Raw genomic sequence first — 18,957 nt, 5'->3', positions numbered from 1 at the left:
CATATACACAGTATCATCAACATTATGTGTTGATCAACTGTGATAGACTAGATTCTTCTCACCAATCCAATGGTACAAGAAAGTTCCAAAGGACTCATGATGGAAAAGGCTCTCCAAATTCAGAAAAAAGAAAAGAAATAAAAAAGGAACTGTGGAATATGGATGCTGATTGGACCATACTATTTCTTTTGTTTTTGGTGCTGTTGTTTTTCTGTTTTGAGGTTTATCCTTTTTGCTCTGATTATTCTCTTATAACATGATTAATGCAGAAATATGTTTAATGTTATTATGTATATATAATCTATATCAGATTACCTGCTGTCTAGGGGAGGGGAGAGGGAGGGTAGGGAGGGAGAAAAATTTGAAATTAGAAATCTTATATAAACAAATGTTGAAAACTATTTCTACATGTAACTGGAAATAAAATACTTTTATTAAAAAAAAAAAGAAAAAGGCTTTTCAATTTCTTGCAATCATAATTACTTATTTTATCTGTTATGTCCTGTTTTAATTTACCTCACTGAGGTAGTTTTTGACAAGTCAATTTTTCTTACCCAAGCCTACAAAGAATCGTATATTATTACAACCAAAGCAGCTAGAGTTAAGATTATTTATATCTATTGACAAATACCACCCAAATTTAAATAACTGAGAAGATTTCTTATTTGATTAATTTTTTTAATTGAGAATTTAGTATGCTATTTTTCTTAATCTGGATAGATTAACACCTAACATTCCAATATAGAAGCTGAAGTGTTACATATTAAAATCAAAACACATACCTGCTATTTTATTCTTTAGCCGTTCAATTTCCTCATTTAACTTTTTGATTTCTTTATCTCTGTTTGAGTTTCCTGTAGAACGAGCTGAACTATGAAAGGACTGGACAGTTTGTGTGGATTCTTTAGAGAATGGGAATAAGAAAAAATGTTCGAATGAACTTAAGTTTTGGCTAATTTGTAAATGAATCACAAAAGCTACTGTGCCACAGTGTAGTGACTCAAAATTGTTTCCACAACTGACCTTGTAATTTTCTGCTCAATTCCAGCTTTTCTTGTTCTAGTCTTCGTATTCTTCTTTCATATGCTTCAATTTGCAAGCTGTTCTCTAGATCCCGTTGCACATCCTCATCTTTGGTGATAGCATTAGATTGCATTACACTTTTTAGAGAGCCTCGATCAGAAAAACAGCTGCAAATTAAAGAGAAAAAATTTTAAATCTAATAAACATAAAGTTTTTTACATTTTAAGAATTGTAATAATGACTTTCAAAAATATTATTAAAAGGATCTAAAAATGTATGATTGTTGTGGTAGTTGTTTTAAATTGTTGATTATTAGAATACTAACAATTTGATGAAATAATTTCTTAGAGCGAGACTTTAATAATCTGGGCACATATAAACAAATAAATTTCATTTATTTCATTTACATAATTTTTATACATATAAAAATTTATATAAAATATGTTAGTATATATTATATTACTTATTATTATATAATATATGTAATATAATAGATAATGTTTTGTATCATTTATGAATTTATCATTTCATTTATAGTTTAAAACTGCAAAAATAAGCTTTTTTCCCCTAAGTTTAATTTGGATAGAAAAAAATTTCATGGCATTCACCCTCTGGGTTAATAGCTTGAAATGCTAAATTTGATCTTATTTGCTCAATAACAGGAATGTCAACATTTTTTTAAAGCATCTACTGTGGTACTGGATAAACACAGTTTAGATAAGTTATGGTACCTGCCCTCAAGGATCTAACAGTGTATCAACTGGAGTGATAAACACGACTAACTATAATCCTCTAATCTATTACAATAAATTCAATTTAACAAACTTCTGTTAAGCAACTATCGTATGCCCTTGCATTGTGCTAGGCATTAGGGTTGCAAAGAATTTTCCTTCAGGGAAAAGAAAATGGTGTTTACAATATGTATACATAAGAAGGTAACCATTCTGGGAGGGAGAAATCATTAACTTTAGGGGGATAGATGGGGCAGAGATTAGAGAAGGCATCATCAAAAATATGATACCTAAATTGAATCTTAAAGGAAGATAAGGATTCTGAGATCTAAATATGAGGAAGGAGTAAAATACAGGCGTGGGGAAGGATCTACAATACACTGGGAAAATGCCTTAGATGCAAGGATGTTTCCATTTTGTCATAGAAGTAATGGGGGGGCCACTCAAGGGTTTTCATCAGGTAAGTGGTCAGAGTTATCCCTGAAAAGGATTATTGGGGCACCTATGTAAAGAATGGATAAGAACTATTGACACGATTGCTCCAAAAAACATCCAAATAACACTTTTGCCTGGAACAGCAAAACTCACAGAAGAATGTGCTGAAATCATCTTCTAACCGAGAATAGCTTGGAAGGTCAGAAGGAGGGAGCTGCTGTGCTGATACAGGAGTCGAGACCAACCCCAAAGTCACCCTGAAAACACAGATACAGTCCCAGGAAGGCCTTACCAGAAAAGCAGACCCACAGAGCCTCTGAATCAGCTGAAGCGAGAACTAAGCTCACAGTCTGGTGAGTGGGCTGAGCCCTGGGCAGTGGGGAGACTACAGGGGTCTATGCTGGTGCTAAGGCAGAACTTGGATTTTACACCCCTGCTGAGAACCAGGAGATAGGCTCGAGTAGCAGTGGCCCAGGTGGGGGAGGGGCACAGGCTCTTAGGAGCTAACAACCACAACACACAAAGCTGGTTGATTAGCAAGTTGGTCTGGGAACAGGCCAGGCAAGTGAAGAATCTGATTCTCCTTAAATCATACCACCTGGGACTTCTGAAGCTTTGGATACTGCAGCCTGGAAACAGTGCCCCACTTTAAGGAGCTAAAAGTCAAGTAAAAGAAAGGCAAGATGAGCAGACAGAGAAAGGTGAGGATCACAGAAAGTTTCTTCAGTAACAAGAAAGACCAAGGGGCACCCTCAGAGGAAGATGTCAACATCAGGGCCCCTATATCTAAAGCTTCCAAGAAAAATATGAATTGGTCTCAAGCCATAGAGGTGCTCAAAAAGGACTTTGAAGATAAAGTTAGAGAGATAGAGGAAAAAATGGAAAGAGAAATGAGGGTGATGCAAGAAAGACATGAGAAAAAAGTCAACAGCTTGAAAAGTCAAATTGGCCAAATGGAAAAGGAGGTACAAAAGCTCTCTGACAAAAATAATTGCCTAAGAATTGGGATTGAACAAATGGAAGCTAGTGACTTTATGACAAACCAAATCACAATAAAGCAAATCCAAATGAATAAAAAAAATAGAGGGCAATGTGAAATATCTTCTGGGAAAAACTGCTGACCTGGAAAATAGGTCCAGGAGAGATAATTTGAAAATTATTGGTCTACCTGAAAACCATGATCAAGGAAAAAGCTTAGACACCATCTTCCAAGATATTCTCAGGGAAAATTGCCCTGAAATTCTAGAAGAAGAAGCTAAAATAGAAATTGAAAGAATCCACCTATCACCTCCAGAAAGAGATCCCAAAAGGAAAACTCCTAGGAATATTATAGCCAAGTTCCAGAGCTCTCAGGTCAAGGAGAAAATATTGCAAGCTGCCAAAAAGAAAGAATTCAAGTACTGTGGAGCCCCAGTCAGGATAGCACAAGATCTAGCAGCTTCTATATTAAAGGACCAGAGGGCATGGAATATGATATTCCAAAGGGCAAAGCAAATGGGATTACAACTAAGAATCACCCACCCAGGAAAACTCAGCATTATCTTTCAGCAGAAAAAAATGGGACTTTAATGAAAAAGACTTTCAGATATTTGTGATGAAAAGACCTGAACTGAATGGCAAATTTGACTTTCAAATACAAGACCCTAGAGAACCATAAAAAATTGGAGCTGGGGGACATACCTGGGGTCATACAGTGGGCAACTGTCTTGTGTCTGAGGCTGGGTTTTGGCTGGGATCCCCCTGGGTCCAGGGGTGATGATTTGTCCACTGTGTCACTTAGCTAGGTGATGACATCTTTAGGGTTAAATTGAGGGGTGAAGGGAATGCACTGGGGGAGGGGGAAGGCAGAAGTGAAATCCTACATGAAAGTAACAGGAAAAGGCTTATGGAGTGAGGGAAGAGATGGGAGAGGAGCAGGGCAGTAAATGAATTTTACACTCATCAGAAAAGGCTCAAGGACCTTAAACTCATCAGAGCTGCCTCAAGGAGGGACTAACAGACACACCCAACTGGGTGGAGTAATCTATTTAATCTGGGCAGTAAATGAGCCTAACACTCATCAGAATTGGCTCAAAGACCTCAATCTCATTAGAATTGGCTCAAGGAGGAAATAATGTACAAGCTCAATTGGGTGGGAAGGGGATAAAGAGAGAGGAGCAAAAGAAGGAAGGGCAGAGTGGGGGAGGGGACAGACAGAAGTAAATCCCTTTTGAAGAGTGATAGGATGAAAGAAGATGGATAATAGAATAAATATCATGGGGAAAGGAATAGGATGGAAGGGAAACAGTTAACAATAGAAATCATGAAAAAGAGAAAAGGGAGAAAAATTGAACAAAAAATATTTATAGCAACTCTTGGTGGAGGCTAAGAATTGAGAATCAAGGGAATGTCCATCAATTGAGGAATGATGGAAAAAGCTGTGTTATATGATTGTAGTGGAATGGTCTTGTGCTACAGGAAATGACAAACAGGATGATCCCAGAAAAACCCGGAAAGACTAATGAACATCGATGTATAGTAAAGTGAGCAGAGCTGGGAGGACATTGTGTGTAGTGACAGCAGTATTATTCAATGAGCAATTATGAATGACTTAACTACTCTCAGCAGTGCAATGATGCAAGACAATTCCCAAGGAACTAATGAGGAAGCTTACTATGCACCCCTATAGAAAGAACTGATAAAAAGAACACTTGTGGATTGTACATATATAACCTGATTGCGATCTTGTGGAGGGAGGAGGAAAGGGAGGGAGGGAGAAAAATTTGGACCTCTAAATCTTATGGAAATGAATGTTGAAGACTACCCTTATATGTAACTGAAAAATAAAATAAATGTTTGTTGCCGAAAAAAAACAAAACAAAACAAAAAAGAAGGGATAAGAGTGGGTACAGCAATTTAAGGAGACTTTTGGTAGTCCAGGTAAAAAAAGGCGATGAGAGAATGAACTAGAATTGTAGTCCTGTGAACAGATGCTATAGAGACAAAAGGAAGGCTCGAAAAGGATTTAGTGTTTATGAACTTGGGTGACTAGAATGAAAATAGTACCTTGAATAGAAGCACTTAAGCTCCCTGAGCTCCAGGGAGAAAAATATTCAGTTTCATTTTATATAAGTTGAATTTGAGATTTCTAAAGAAGATCCAGAAGAATATGTACAACAGGTAGATCATGATACAGAACAAGTTCAGAAAAGAGACTAGGGTTACACACACATATATTGTACTAATTTGTTTAGAGATGATATTTCAACCTATGTAAGCAGATGAATTACCAACAAAGTGGAGAAAAAAAAGGGAGTAGAAATAAGACCCTGGGACATACTGATCCTAACAGGATAGGAGATAAGCATCAAAGAATACAAGGGAAGAGAGGATAATCAACAGTGATACAATTTCATAAAATTCAAGGATTATGAAGCTTGAGAAAAAGCCATTTGATTTAGTAGTTAAGAGATCAGGGAAGCCTTGTAGACAGCAATTTCAGTACACCTCTGGAAAGCATATCGCAGAGTTACAAACTTGTTTTTGTTCTGGTTTGTCCTGCGTTCTTGAAGAGAACCATGACATTGGGGTGATGTCATGACTTGCAGTGAATTGGATTTAAGAAAAGCATGACTGGCAGCTAGGTGGCATAGTAGATAGAACACTGGCCCTGGATTCAGGAGGACCTGAGTTCAAAGCTGACCTCAGACACTTGACACTTACTAGCTGTGTGATCCTGGGCAAATCACTTAACCCTCATTGCCCCACGAAAAATAAATAAAATAAAATAAAATAAAATAAAATATGAGAGAGAAGATCTTGCAGTAGAGTCTTGTTAAGATTCTTCTATTTGATGGTACCCAATAGAAATGAAACATGTAGTTCAATTCTTATAGTTTTAAGTCACAGAAAAAAATTTGAAGATCTCTGTTCTGAATATTTTATTTTTCATTCTGTTAAGTGAAATCCAAAAAATGACAAGTTTTAACAATATTAATGGAAAATAGGAATTTGAGGGACTAATTCTTACTGTATTAAGTCTGAAGGACCGTCTTTTATGATCTAACATCTAGTGTGTTTTTTTTGTTTTTTTGCAAAAAATGTGTGATTTCATTCAATCAGTTTTCATATTCTAGATCCTTGAGGGATACAGGATCACTCAGATCCTGTGCCTTCAGAATCCTTCCTGACTTGGCAGGAAGACTGCTTCTGAACTTGGCCTGACCATTCCACTATTACCATGAGCCTAAGTAACTTTCCCCGAGATCACTCTTGTTCTGTTGGGTTTCCCACCAGGAGTCACTGTGTTGTTTTTTGCCTTGTATACATAAGCACATTTGCCCAAAGAGAATTCAGTTTCAGACTCCTTCAATTTTCAAAAGAGCTCTATGTTCCCTCTGGTTTCACAGGCCTTGCTTGTAGCCAGCAAAAATGGCCTTGGACCACATGCTTCCAGACATTTTGCTGTTCTAGAAGTCCTGTTTCCAGGAGGCCTCCAAGGCTCCAAGATGGAGGAAAAAGCAGATCTAGTGTTTACTGCTTTTGTTACTGACAATGTCTAACTCATTACATCAACAAACAACATTTATACTAACACCTTACAATTCATGACTATTCAATAAAGTAACCATTCATTTAATTCCAAGTACTAATCTGCTATCTTTAAGTAATAAATCAAAACATACCTTTCAGTTGTAAATGTAAAACCAATGAATGGCAAATGTAATCCAGAAAAGCCAGTATGAGAACCAGGAGGTACTATTTCCTGCAAAAAAAAAAAAAAACAACCCACATACAATCAATCACATACAAAAAAATCATGTTCAAATGAAACAAGAAAATAAGACAATGCTATCTCAAAAAATGCATAATTTATACAATGATAATTTTGACATGTTTAGATAAGGAATAAAAAAATTTTCTAGAATGTAAGAACAGGGCTATTCAATCATTGGACAGCTCCACTTGGCTCACAGGATTTCAGGTAGAAAGAATCTTAGAGTTTATCTAATCCAAGCTAGGTTGCAGAGTGTTTGGAGCACTGGGCCTAGAGTTAAGAAGACCTGAGTTCAAACCCAGGCTCAGATACTTAGTCACTAGCTATGTGATTCTGGGCAAGTAATTTAACCCCCAGCTGTCTCATTTTCCTCATCTGTAAAGTATGGATAAAAACAGCACCTACTTCCCAAGGTTGTTGTAAAGATCAAATAAGATATGCATAAGGCATTTTACAAACCTTAAAGTGCTATGTGTTAGCTATTATTATTATTCTTAAGGCCCAGAGAGGGGAAGTCACTTGCCCACAATTACAAGGTAGTAAACACCATCACTCTTTGACTGTTGTTAGGCATATGAAATCATATAACAATCAGATAAGCTTAAAAAGTAAATTTATGATGACTTATGTGACTGCTTATTTTTGTAAAAAATATGTTGTGAGACATCTGCAACTTAATTCTAAACACATGCTGTGTTTTGCATAAGCAGCTCAGAAAACTTAACTTTTACCATTCCTAGTTAAAATACATGTCTCTTAGAGAATGAGCTACTAAGGAAATGTCAACTAGTCAAGAGGCATTTACTTATTATGTAAATGCTTAATATAATGTACTATGTAATTAAATATGTGAGTTAAAGATAAAGTGGAAGATAAAACCTAAGTTCTCATCAAACATTAAACTGGAAAATTAAGTTGAATTCATAATCATAAGTGTAAGCTGGCTTAAGAGATAAAAGAATGTTTTTAGCCTAAAATTAGATAAACTGGAACAGTTAGAAAACATGCAATTTGGTCCACTTCAATTCTGTTATTTAGTCTGAGATTAATACTCTTTAAGCATTAGTAACTATAAGGATAACAGAGAAATCTCACAATGTGAAATACTTCTTTATAGTCTCAGAAAAATAGTATCAGCATTAGTCACATTTTTGTTCTTTCTTTTCCATGCACCATGATGTGAACATTTCCATTAGTACTGAACTCAGGACTTAAAATTTAACCAAATTATCATACAATTAAAATTGGGAGAGAGCAAATTAAGGAAATGACACTGTGACTGGGCATTCTCACTAGGCAGGGCAGATTTCAGACAAATAATTAATCTTTTCACCGAACCACAATGACAATACTTTGTCACATTCTCATAAAGAGTATCTGTCACTACCTTAAGTTAGTGGAAAGAAGTACTGGATTTGGAGTCAGAAGAACTGGGTTCAAATCTTGATGTTATTTGCTACATATGAGACTTTGGGTGAGTTAAATAACCTGTAGCTCAGCTTCCTCATCTGTAAAATAAAGGGGTTGGACCAGATGACCTCTCCAGTCATAAATCTAAGACCCTATGATGTCAGGAAAAGGCTTTCTAGCAGTCCCAAGTACGTTTAATTAAATTACTTCAGGAGCAGAATTAATTACTTTTGGGAAACCATGTCCATTTAACTAAACTTTAATTTTTTTATTCCTAAATTATGTCATTTGTTTTGGAATGAAAACAGGGGTAACATGGGGGCACAGATTAATTTGCTCTACTACAGAAAAAAAATGTCATTATATAAACTGTAAAGTCCAATGAATCAAATTAAACTTATATAAAACAGAGTTTCTATCAGACATTTTTCTCTTTTGCTTTTCCTGATGACCACTTTTCTCAGTCTCTTTTGTTGAATCATCTATATACTACCTCATTATCATGAATGTTCCCTGAGGACTCTTCCTCCCTTTTTTCTCTGTACTCTCTCTCTGATTTCATGTGTACCCATGGTTTCAAGTATTATCCCTACAGAAATATATTGTGCATGTATATGTATATACATACATGTGTGTATATGTATACCTGTGTATATACATGAACTACATAAATGAATAAATATGTACAGTCCTAATGTCTCTCCTATACTCCATCAATTTCCTATAGGTATCTCCCCTCCTGGATTTCCCCCCTGAATCTCAAACTCAATATGTTCACAACAGAATCAATTAGCTTCCCACCCAAACTAATATTAACCCAAAGGCCACTATTTCTAAGGAATACATCAGCTCCTTTCCAAGTTCATAACCTCTAAATCACACTTGACTTTTCCCTTCCCTTTATTTCCCAATCCCATCAGTTGTCAAGCATTCCAATTCTACCTCTCCCTCTCTCACACTCTTTACATTCTGTAGCTTCCACTCTCTTTGAAGACCCAAATACCTTTCACCCGGACTACTGTAGTGGTAGCCTCTGACTTGATCTCCATCTCCTCTGCTTTCTTTGACACATCTTCTATAAGGTTCTATATTTTGCTATGGTACAGGTCTCACCATGTTACACCCTTGCTCAAAAACCATGAACAATGACCCAATATCTCTAGAATAAGATATAAACTTCTTGGCAAAGCACTTACAGCCTTCTACATTATCACTCCTAGCTACTTTACTATCCTTATTCCATAGGACAGCCCTTCACAAATCCTTCCTGCCAGCCAAAGGAGATTATTTTCCAAACTTAATACTCCATTTCCTGTCTCTATGAATTCTCTTATGCTGGTCCCATATCTGGAATGCACTTTCTTCTCATGTCTACTATTATAATTCTTGTTTTCCATCAAGACTAGACTTAGGGGTTAGCTCTTTAGTTTAACACCTTTTCTGATTCCCGTGTAGTGAAGCCTTCTTCCTCCACAATTTCCCTTATACAATACTTATTTGTATATATGTTATATCCCTCACCAACCCCCAAATAAAACATTAGTGTCCTGAAGGCAGGGACTTTGATTCTATCTTTGTATCCCCAAAACACAGAAAAGTGCTTTGCATAGAGTAGTCTCTTTATAAATATTTGTGAAATTGAATTGACAGTATTCTGAAAGGGCTGAGTTGTGTTGATGTATTTACTCTGTTATGTATCCTTGATTATATCTAATGTAACTTTTTAAGAAATCTAAGTTTGTGCACAACATAACTTCCAACTAACATTTAAACAGGACCTTCAGATTTCCTCATAACAAACCTGTAAAGTAGTGCAATTATCCACAATCTAATGATGAGGAAATAGGACAAATGGGGTTAAATAATTTGTGTAAGATAACAGTTCTCAAGTGGTGAAGTAGGAATATGTATGTATGTGTATATATATACATATATATATATATATAATTACTTAGAAAAGGAAAAAAGCATACAAACACAAAATATTATATGTGCATAGATAATCAACCATAGAAGTATTTCAGGTTGGCTAGCATGCAAAATACAATTGAGATTCTTAGACCATGACTTCAGATAAAGTACAAAGGACAAGTTGCCCAAAATTTCCAAAGTCATAAAATTTACCACTGGAAACCAATTGGTTAAAAAAACAAAACAAAAAAACCTGGGAATGAAATACATGTGTTTCTCATCTAAAGCTATACTAATAACCAATAAAACAATGTTTTTATGCTTACCGGATTTCTTAACACATCATCATCTACATCAAAATTTGATGTATCTGAAGGACTGCTAACATCTGGAATATATGGTGCTTCTAGATTTCGTATGTCTTCCCAATTGATTCCTTCAAAAAATGCATGCCTTTTGAAATCTTCTATTCCATTCTGCCCTAGTCGGCGTTCTCTACTACAGATGAGTCTTTGAATGAGGTCTTTTGCCTCTTCAGACACATCTGTGACATGAGAAGGAAACTGAAATCGCTCCTACAAAAAAAAAAATTAAATTCAACATTTATTCAGATATATATATATATATATATATATATATCTTTATGTCAGATTTTATCAAAAATCACATAGTACACAACAGTAATCAAAATGGAAGTTCTAGTTCAAAAAAGTCCCATTGGCCCAGAATAAAATTTTGAAACCAAAAAGACGAAGAATGGATTTTTCAGATTTAAGTTTTGTTATCTAATTGGAAGAAAAATATCACTTAAAATCAATATATATCCTTTTCCTTTTCATCTACTGAGAACCCTTCTGTATGTGTCTAAATTTTCTGTGAATTACCATGTTTTGGGAAGTTAAACCATTTTAGGAAGAGAATAGTGATGGTCTCTCACACTTTTTTTGTTTTTTATCTGTGGGAGATGGAGGAATATTGTTTTCATAAGATGATGTTGGTATTATATAAAGAAGATATGCTTTTTGAAGATAATGAAAAAGAAAAGAAAAGAAAAAGCAAAAGGCAAGATGGAAGGAAAAAGGAGAAAAGAAGAGGTAAGAGAAAAGCTGAAAAGGGGAAAAGGAAAGGATGACAACATTACAATTCAACTTTTTCATTTCCAAGAACCTATTTCTAGATTTAAACCTTTAGAGATTGAGTCTCACAGAAAGGCTAATTAAGTCTACTAGGGAAGTCAATATTTTTTTATAGCTGCTTCTTAAATATAACCTGGCATGTGTTATCTCAATAGAGTCTATGAGACCCAAAAGCGACACTTAGAGATCACCTAATTACCTGGAAGTAGAAGGGGTTAAATATCCAGGAAAAGTATACAGAAAAAACTCCTGACTGTATTGAGCTTAAATGCTCCAATAACAAAAATATAATCTAATGATATGTCAAATATTGAGAAAATTTATTTTTCATTAACAAAAAAGTAAAGAGTGGATATTTTCTATTTGGATAATGTTTATTGAACTTCAGAGGACAGAGAAAACTTTCTATATATTTACTTTGGATTACTTTACTTTACTTTGGATGTAGTACTCTATCTTGAAACTTTTAAGAACCCAGATTTTCTTTGTACCATCTCCATTTTCCCATGCCCACTGTGCCTTTGTATAAAATAAGAGAAGATCAATTACTCAAGTTATTAATGGTTTAAAAAGAGAAAGAAATGCGAGGGGGCAGCTAAGTGGTGCAGTGGATAGAGCACTGGCCCTGGAGTCAAGAGTACCTGAGTTCAAATCCAGCCTCAGACACTTAACACTTACTAGCTGTGTGACTCTGGGCAAGTCACTTAACCCCAATTGCCTCACTAAAAAAAAAAAAAAAGAAAGAAAGAAAGAAAAAGAAATGCGAGAGGACAAAGACTGGCTTCTCTTTACCTCTTCCTAAAACAGTCCTAGGTTTAGAAGAGGAGCTGGATATATTTTTCAATAAAGAATAAGGAAGCTGTTTTTGAAAGTTTTGCTTTTTGAGGGGAGAAGATGCAGAGGGGAAGGGGAGAGATGAAGGGACCCAGAATTACCCTTAACTAGAGTTTATGAGTATTCATAATTTAATACCTTAAAAACCAGTGCTCTATTCAAACATATTGGAGAACCACTGATTTAAATGAAAGCCACAGCCAAACACTACTCAGAAAAAAGGTGACGACTAAACTGAAAATGCTAGTTGATAATTGAAACACAATAGCAATAATTTTCCATCAGATACTTTTTTCCAGAGAATGCTTCCCCAACTTGCTACAAAAATGAAAAGAATATACAAGATAAAAAACTCACATGTGGACTTTCAATTCTAAATCCTAGGCATTTCTAATAGTAGTTTGACGAGTTTTTTTGTCATGCTATAAATTAATCTCTAGGTTCCTTAAACTTCCTTGATAGAAATGCTTTGATTTTTTTTGCTACTGAAATATTAGGCATATAGTATTACTTGAAGGTCAATTATCTTTATAATTCCTAGAATTTACAAGTCCAGCTTTTTCATAAATTATACTAAAAGTACAAAAACTTTTTCCTATCATATTTATTGTAAAATATTTTAGATCAAGTGTTTCTAATAGTGTTAATATAGAATATAGTCAAATAGTATAAACTTTTCATTTTACTTTTTAAATCAGTAGTTCAATTGAGAGATTAACTGATATTTGTAATAAGAAATTTGATAAGTGAAAATTCCAAACATTAGCTATTACCAATATTTACCATTTTAAAAGAAAAAAAAAATCAAACACAATAATATAGTTTACTTTTCTCACATCTTTAAGAGCTGGAAATACCCATATACCAAAATTTCTCAAAAAAAATAATGTCAACTAATGTCTTGTATATAGTAATAAGTTTATTTCAAGAAATACTTAAAAGAGTAAATGACTTTAAAATGTGATAATTACATACTTAAGAAATCTTGTCTTAACAGCCTATTTTTTTAAATGAGCTATACTCTCTAGAAAACAGTAATCCTTGGATTAAGTTAGAACACTTTAGGAACTGCAACTGTTTGTGGTCACTGGGGTGCTATTTTGTAAATTATGGCATGATCTCATTTTACATATGACTGTTCCTGGGGGCGGGAGGAACTGTGTAAAGTGAATAGTTGTGTTTATTCATATTTTCCCCACTCTTTCCTTATAATTTTATTGATGCCTTTTCACAGAAAAAAAAAATACCAGTATTAAAAAAAAAACAACACAAACACAATGACTTCAAAGGACCTCTGTCAAAGTTTCTATATGTATTTTGCAGTTCCACCTAACTCCTCGCTCCAATACATTAGATTAATAACTGACTCTCATGATAGTTACTTATTCATTAAAAGCACATATATTGGGGGCAGCTAGGTGGTACAGTGGATAAAGCACTGGCCCTGCATTCAGGAGGACCTAAGTTCAAATCCAGCCTCAGACACTTGACACTTACTAGCTGTGTGACCCTGGGCAAGTCACTTAACACTCATTGCCCCACAAAAAGAAACAAAAAACAAAAAATATATATATTTAAGTATAAGATAATTAAATTTCAATAGGTAATCTGATTCTATAGAACTTGAATATTTAAGAAGTCATACTAGCTAGACATTGTCTCAAGTATTTTAAATTCTAAATGATACTGAGATATATTTTTTTAGATTGAAGTGAGATAACAAATCTTAATGAGTTGAACTCTAACAATAAAGGGGGTTTACTGTCCTTCAAGTGTGGAAAACAGGTTATCTTATTAATTCTCCTCAACATGCTTGCTAACAAACTAGTTACAAAGGGGTTATTAAGCATCTCTTACCTGAATGACCCAGCAGGGCATCTCTGAAGCTGTTTTTGGCTCTTACCTCAAGTCTAAATGCTTTAGCAGAGCTTCATACAAGCAATGAAAGACACCCAAGGAATTGGATCATTGCCATGCTTTAATTTTGTGTGTCTGAAGATGTATTAAATGAATGTGTAAGAGTGATACTAATAAAATAGAGCAAATGGAAACCCAGGAGTTTGAACCCCAGGAGTTATCATGTTGTTCTTAAATTCCCTAACTTGGATCCAAAGAGGATTTGGCCTAATAAGTGGCATATAATATAGTCTACAGATCAAATCAAAGAAGAAATCTCTTCATCCCTACTGACTTATACTTAGCAAATCACATCACTAAAAATTCCAAAGTATACCTGATGTAGGTGAAATTATATGACTACAAAAGAATAATACTATACTTATTTAGATACAAATACAAATATACTTATTTAGATAAAAATACAAAAGAACAAATACTATACTTATTTAGAAATACTATTTCTTACTTCATGATTCATGATCTTTCCATAGGTTTCCACTAATGATTCTGCATAAAAAGGCGTTTCACCATATAGCATTTCATACATGCAAACACCTAGAGACCACCAATCACATTCTGGACCATATTTCCCCATTCCATCTTCCATTGCTTGTAGAATCTCAGGTGAAATGTAGTCAGGTGTGCCCACTGCCACAGAAGACTGGACCTTAGGGAAGAAAGACAAAAGATTTTAAATTAAAGCCCAGAAATCCACCAACTGCTCAATATTTCTAGTCATTTAAGCTTCTCTGAGGTTTACTTTTCTCACCTGTAAAACTAGAATAACAATATGTGCACTACATATTCCTTAGTTGTTTTGAAAAATAACACGTTATAAACTGTAAAGCTCTACAGAAATGCAAGCTATTATTATTTCTTCCAATAAAACTCTACTTTTTTTTTACAAAGAAAAAACTATAAAAGAAAAAGGAAATAACCATGGAATTTAATCTAATGATCATGTTCTAAAAGCCCAGTATGGATAAGCAAAATTCAATTTAAGAGGTAATCTTAAAATAGCCAAATTATGTGTATCCACCTCAATATTTTAGAAAACCTTACAATATAAAATTTAAGAGTGTGGGGGCAGCTAGGTGGTGCAGTGGGTAGAGCACCGGCCCTGGATTCAGGAGGACCTGAGTTCAAATCCTAGCTGTGTGACCCTGGGCAAGTCACTTAACCCCAATTGCCTCACCCCCCCCAAAAAAAATTGGTTCCACAAAAGAGTGTGTGTGTGTGTGTGTATACCATGTTAGGATAGCTGTCTTCAAACATCTGAAAGCATTCTATTTGTTTTGCTTTAATCCAGAGTAAAAAACTAGGAACAATGGTTAGAAATTGCATTTCATATCAATATTGACTCCCTACCCCACCAAAAAAAAAAACAAAAACCAAAAACCAACAAAAAACAACAAAAAAACCCAAAACCCTTCCTAATAATCAACACAGTCCAAAAGTGTAATGTGGTTTTCTCAGGACGTTATGAGTCCCCACAACAATGTTTTTTCAGTGGAGATAATTATGAGTTGGGGCTATGGGAGGAGGTAGAGGGGTAAGTGCTGCATGAGATGACCTATGAATGTCTTTTTCCACTCTGTATTCTATGCTTCTCAGAGATGCCTTAAACTGAGGAAGAAATATGTCTATATCATTGCAAAAGAGGATATGACCATACTGATCTTCCACACTAGTTTCTAAATTGCAAATGTCAGTTTAAGGTAGTGTTAGGTTTTGCTTGCTGAAGTATTAAGATTGTCTCAATATAAGAGGACTCATCCAAAACAACCAGTCCCCAAGACATGTACTTCAAGTACATTATTATATAAAGGTTGTGAATACACTGAAAAATTTCTGATTGCATCAAAGTACTCTTTTCAATGACAGATGACAATCTTTCCACACTTTGGCCATAGCAGTGAAGGTTTTCTACCAAACAATTTCATCACTTGGCTAACCTCGTGAAAAGTATAGCAAGACATGTAATGTTTTGTTTGGGTTTTTTTGGTTAAGACATATAATGTTAACATGCAGTTCAATAAACTTTATCTCTAAGTTTTGCTATCTTGAAAAGATTTATCACAAAGTAAATTTGGTTAAAGAAAATTGTTCTTCATTATTTCTCAAAAACATGGTTCATGTCCCTTAATTATAGTGAATTTTAATTAGATGGCCATGAGAAAAAAAAAGTTATACCATGCAGAGTTGTTTTACTCAATTATTTCTAATGTTAATAAGATACATTTTATGATATTCAATTATCATTATGTTGCACAGTAAGAAGGTATAAACTGTAATTTATGTAGATGATTACAATTAGTATTACCTCTATATAACCAAATAAAGTATTTCTGAGATCTGCTTGAGGTGTGGAGGAGACTAGATAGACCAAGAAGCTACACTGAGATTCTCTGAAAAGCCTGAAATCCATATTTCAGAGGGATCCAACTAGGTAAGACTGCCAACGTTTTTTGGCAGGGGACACCTGTTTAGAGGCTATATAATATCATATCCAGTCCTAGGGACTAGGAAGGAAGAACAGAAAGGAAGCAACCATTGCTCTTCTTGTCTTCCCATTACCAGCTTCTTATCTCAAAACTGAAACCCAGGTTGCTTGGATTTTATCTTATGCAGATAATGAAGGGTGATGCTGGGTAGTCCTGGGACCCAATGTCTGTTATTTGAAAGAGCATGAGATTTGGAATCAGCCAAAGCCTGGGTCTGATTCCCAGTGTGAATTCAGCAAGTTATTTAACCTTTGTGGTCCTCAGTTTGATTAACAAAATGGAAATAGTATGGAAGTGTCAGAATGGGGATACAAATCAAATAATGAGCTTTTGTTGAGCTTATTATGTGCCAGGATATTATACAGGGTGGGCCAAAAATCATGAAGAGGTTTCAATATTTAATAACTCTTTTTGATTTTAATTTATAATACCATAGTATCATATATAATATATATATATATACATATACATGTATATACATATATATATAAAGAAAAATAATTTTCAAAAAGTTATTAAAACATCAGACCCCTTCATGACTTTTGGCCCACCCTATATATACCAGTGTTACTTTAAAAAATAAGTATTTTTATAATTATATTATATATAATTGTATTTTATATAAAATAATTGAAATATTTCAAAATTATGAAATAAATATGCTATTATAGAGGTAAAAGTAGGGCATATTGTAAAAAGCCCTGGGTTTGCAGTCAGAAGACCTAGGTTCAAACCCCAGGTTTGCTAATCAGTAATTGTGTGAACTTGAATAAGTAATTCATATTCTCTTTCTCTCTCTCTGATTGCCCAGATGATCTTTATTTAGTGTTCTAATTGGTACTTAATACTAGGATGTATGACCTATACTCTAGAGCTATGTCAACCTGTCAGCTCAGCATTTTTGTAAAACACTGGCTGCAGGCAAACCCTGACTGAAAATCAAGAAAAGCCCAACTTCTTTAGGTCCCCTTGGTTATGGGTCTATTATGGGGTAAGAGAGACTAATCATTCACACCTCTGTAACTAAAAGGTACTATACAAAATATGAGTTTAAAAAGATCAGACAGTAGGAAAAAAAGTGCCAGACATGAAGCCAGGAAAGTCTTAAATTCAAATTTTACCCTTGAAAATTGTGAGTGATGTGCCCGGGGTAAGCTTCACATATCAATGAGGACAGTGGTAACTCTAACACTTATTTTACAGAATTGTTGTGTGGATCCAATGAGTGTGTAAAAGTGCTTGGTAAACACTGAAAGGTTGCATGAATGTCATCACTTAGCTTTAAACTAGTCTGAATTAAATTTAATCATACTGATTTCCTACTTGAGATACAATGGGGGAACCTTGACTAGGAGAGCAAAGAAGTCAAATGTAATTACAGAACATAAGCCAGTGAGTCAATAAACATTTGTTCAGTTCTTACTGCATCAGGCACTGTGCTCTGTGTGGTAGGTCCCTGAGATAGGCCAGGCCTGGGAAGGGGCTTTGGACAACCAGAGGACAGGAGAGGACAAGAGCACTGAGCTCACAGTGAAACTTGGATCTGGCAGTGTGCTGTAGTAGAGAGGGTGCTGGACTTAGAATTAGGAGGATTTAGGTACAAATACTACCTCCAGTACTTATTAGGCATATGACTTCTTAGGCAAGTCACTTTACCTCCCTGGACCTTGGTTTTTTCATATATAAAATGAAGTGGCTATACTAGTTGCTAAGTGATTGCTGCAGACCAATGTGTCTGGGGCAGACTTGAATACAGATCTTCCTGACTCTTGAGGCCAGTTCTCTATTCACTATGCCACACTGCCTCTAATAATAACAAAAGCAATTATTACAACAGTAAGATATAGTAAACTAAATTATGTTAATATCCTTGTGAAAATATACAGCTCTAAGAAATATTGGGGGGGGGGGTGCAGCCAGGTGGCACAGTGGATAAAGCACCAGCCCTGGATTCAGAAAGAGCTGAGTTCAAATCTGACCTCAGACACTTGACACTTAATAGCTTGTGTGACCCTGGGAAAGTCATTTAACCCTCAATGCCCTGAAAAAAGAAAGAAAGAAAAAAATAAATAAGAAATGTGTCACAGCTGCCCTGAATGAATTCCAAGTAATCAAACCCACATAAATCACATCCATGGTATTGAAAAAATTGTTGGATGTGATTACAGAGGACCTGTCAATGGTATCTGAAAAGCTGCAGAGAACAGAAGAGATGCTGAAAGTCTGGATATGGACCAATGTTATAATTTTCAGGAAAGGCAAGAGGGTGGAACTATAAGAAGGTTTGTGAACCTGCCTTCAATTCTTGGCAAGATTCA

The 18,957-nt window shown here is 35.0% G+C and overlaps 1 protein-coding gene across 2 annotated transcripts in view; it reads right to left on the bottom strand.

Moving 5' to 3' along the window:
• Nucleotides 1–18,957, bottom strand: part of CDC42BPB (CDC42 binding protein kinase beta) — a 159,460-nt gene that overhangs the window by 64,677 nt on the left and 75,826 nt on the right. For both annotated transcript variants that reach the window (XM_043982415.1, XM_043982416.1), the window contains exons 7-11: nt 14,602–14,802; nt 10,593–10,841; nt 6,854–6,933; nt 1,024–1,190; nt 783–902 (exon numbers count right to left, since the gene is read on the bottom strand). In XM_043982415.1, coding sequence (XP_043838350.1) covers nt 783–902; nt 1,024–1,190; nt 6,854–6,933; nt 10,593–10,841; nt 14,602–14,802 — 817 coding nt within the window. The remainder of the gene's footprint in view (nt 1–782; nt 903–1,023; nt 1,191–6,853; nt 6,934–10,592; nt 10,842–14,601; nt 14,803–18,957) is intronic.

The sequence above is a fragment of the Dromiciops gliroides genome, chromosome 2 (assembly GCF_019393635.1).
Source record: "Dromiciops gliroides isolate mDroGli1 chromosome 2, mDroGli1.pri, whole genome shotgun sequence".
Lineage (NCBI taxonomy): Eukaryota > Metazoa > Chordata > Mammalia > Microbiotheria > Microbiotheriidae > Dromiciops > Dromiciops gliroides.
Note: the sequence above shows the minus strand (reverse complement) of the source record. Positions and strands in the feature narration are given on the sequence as shown.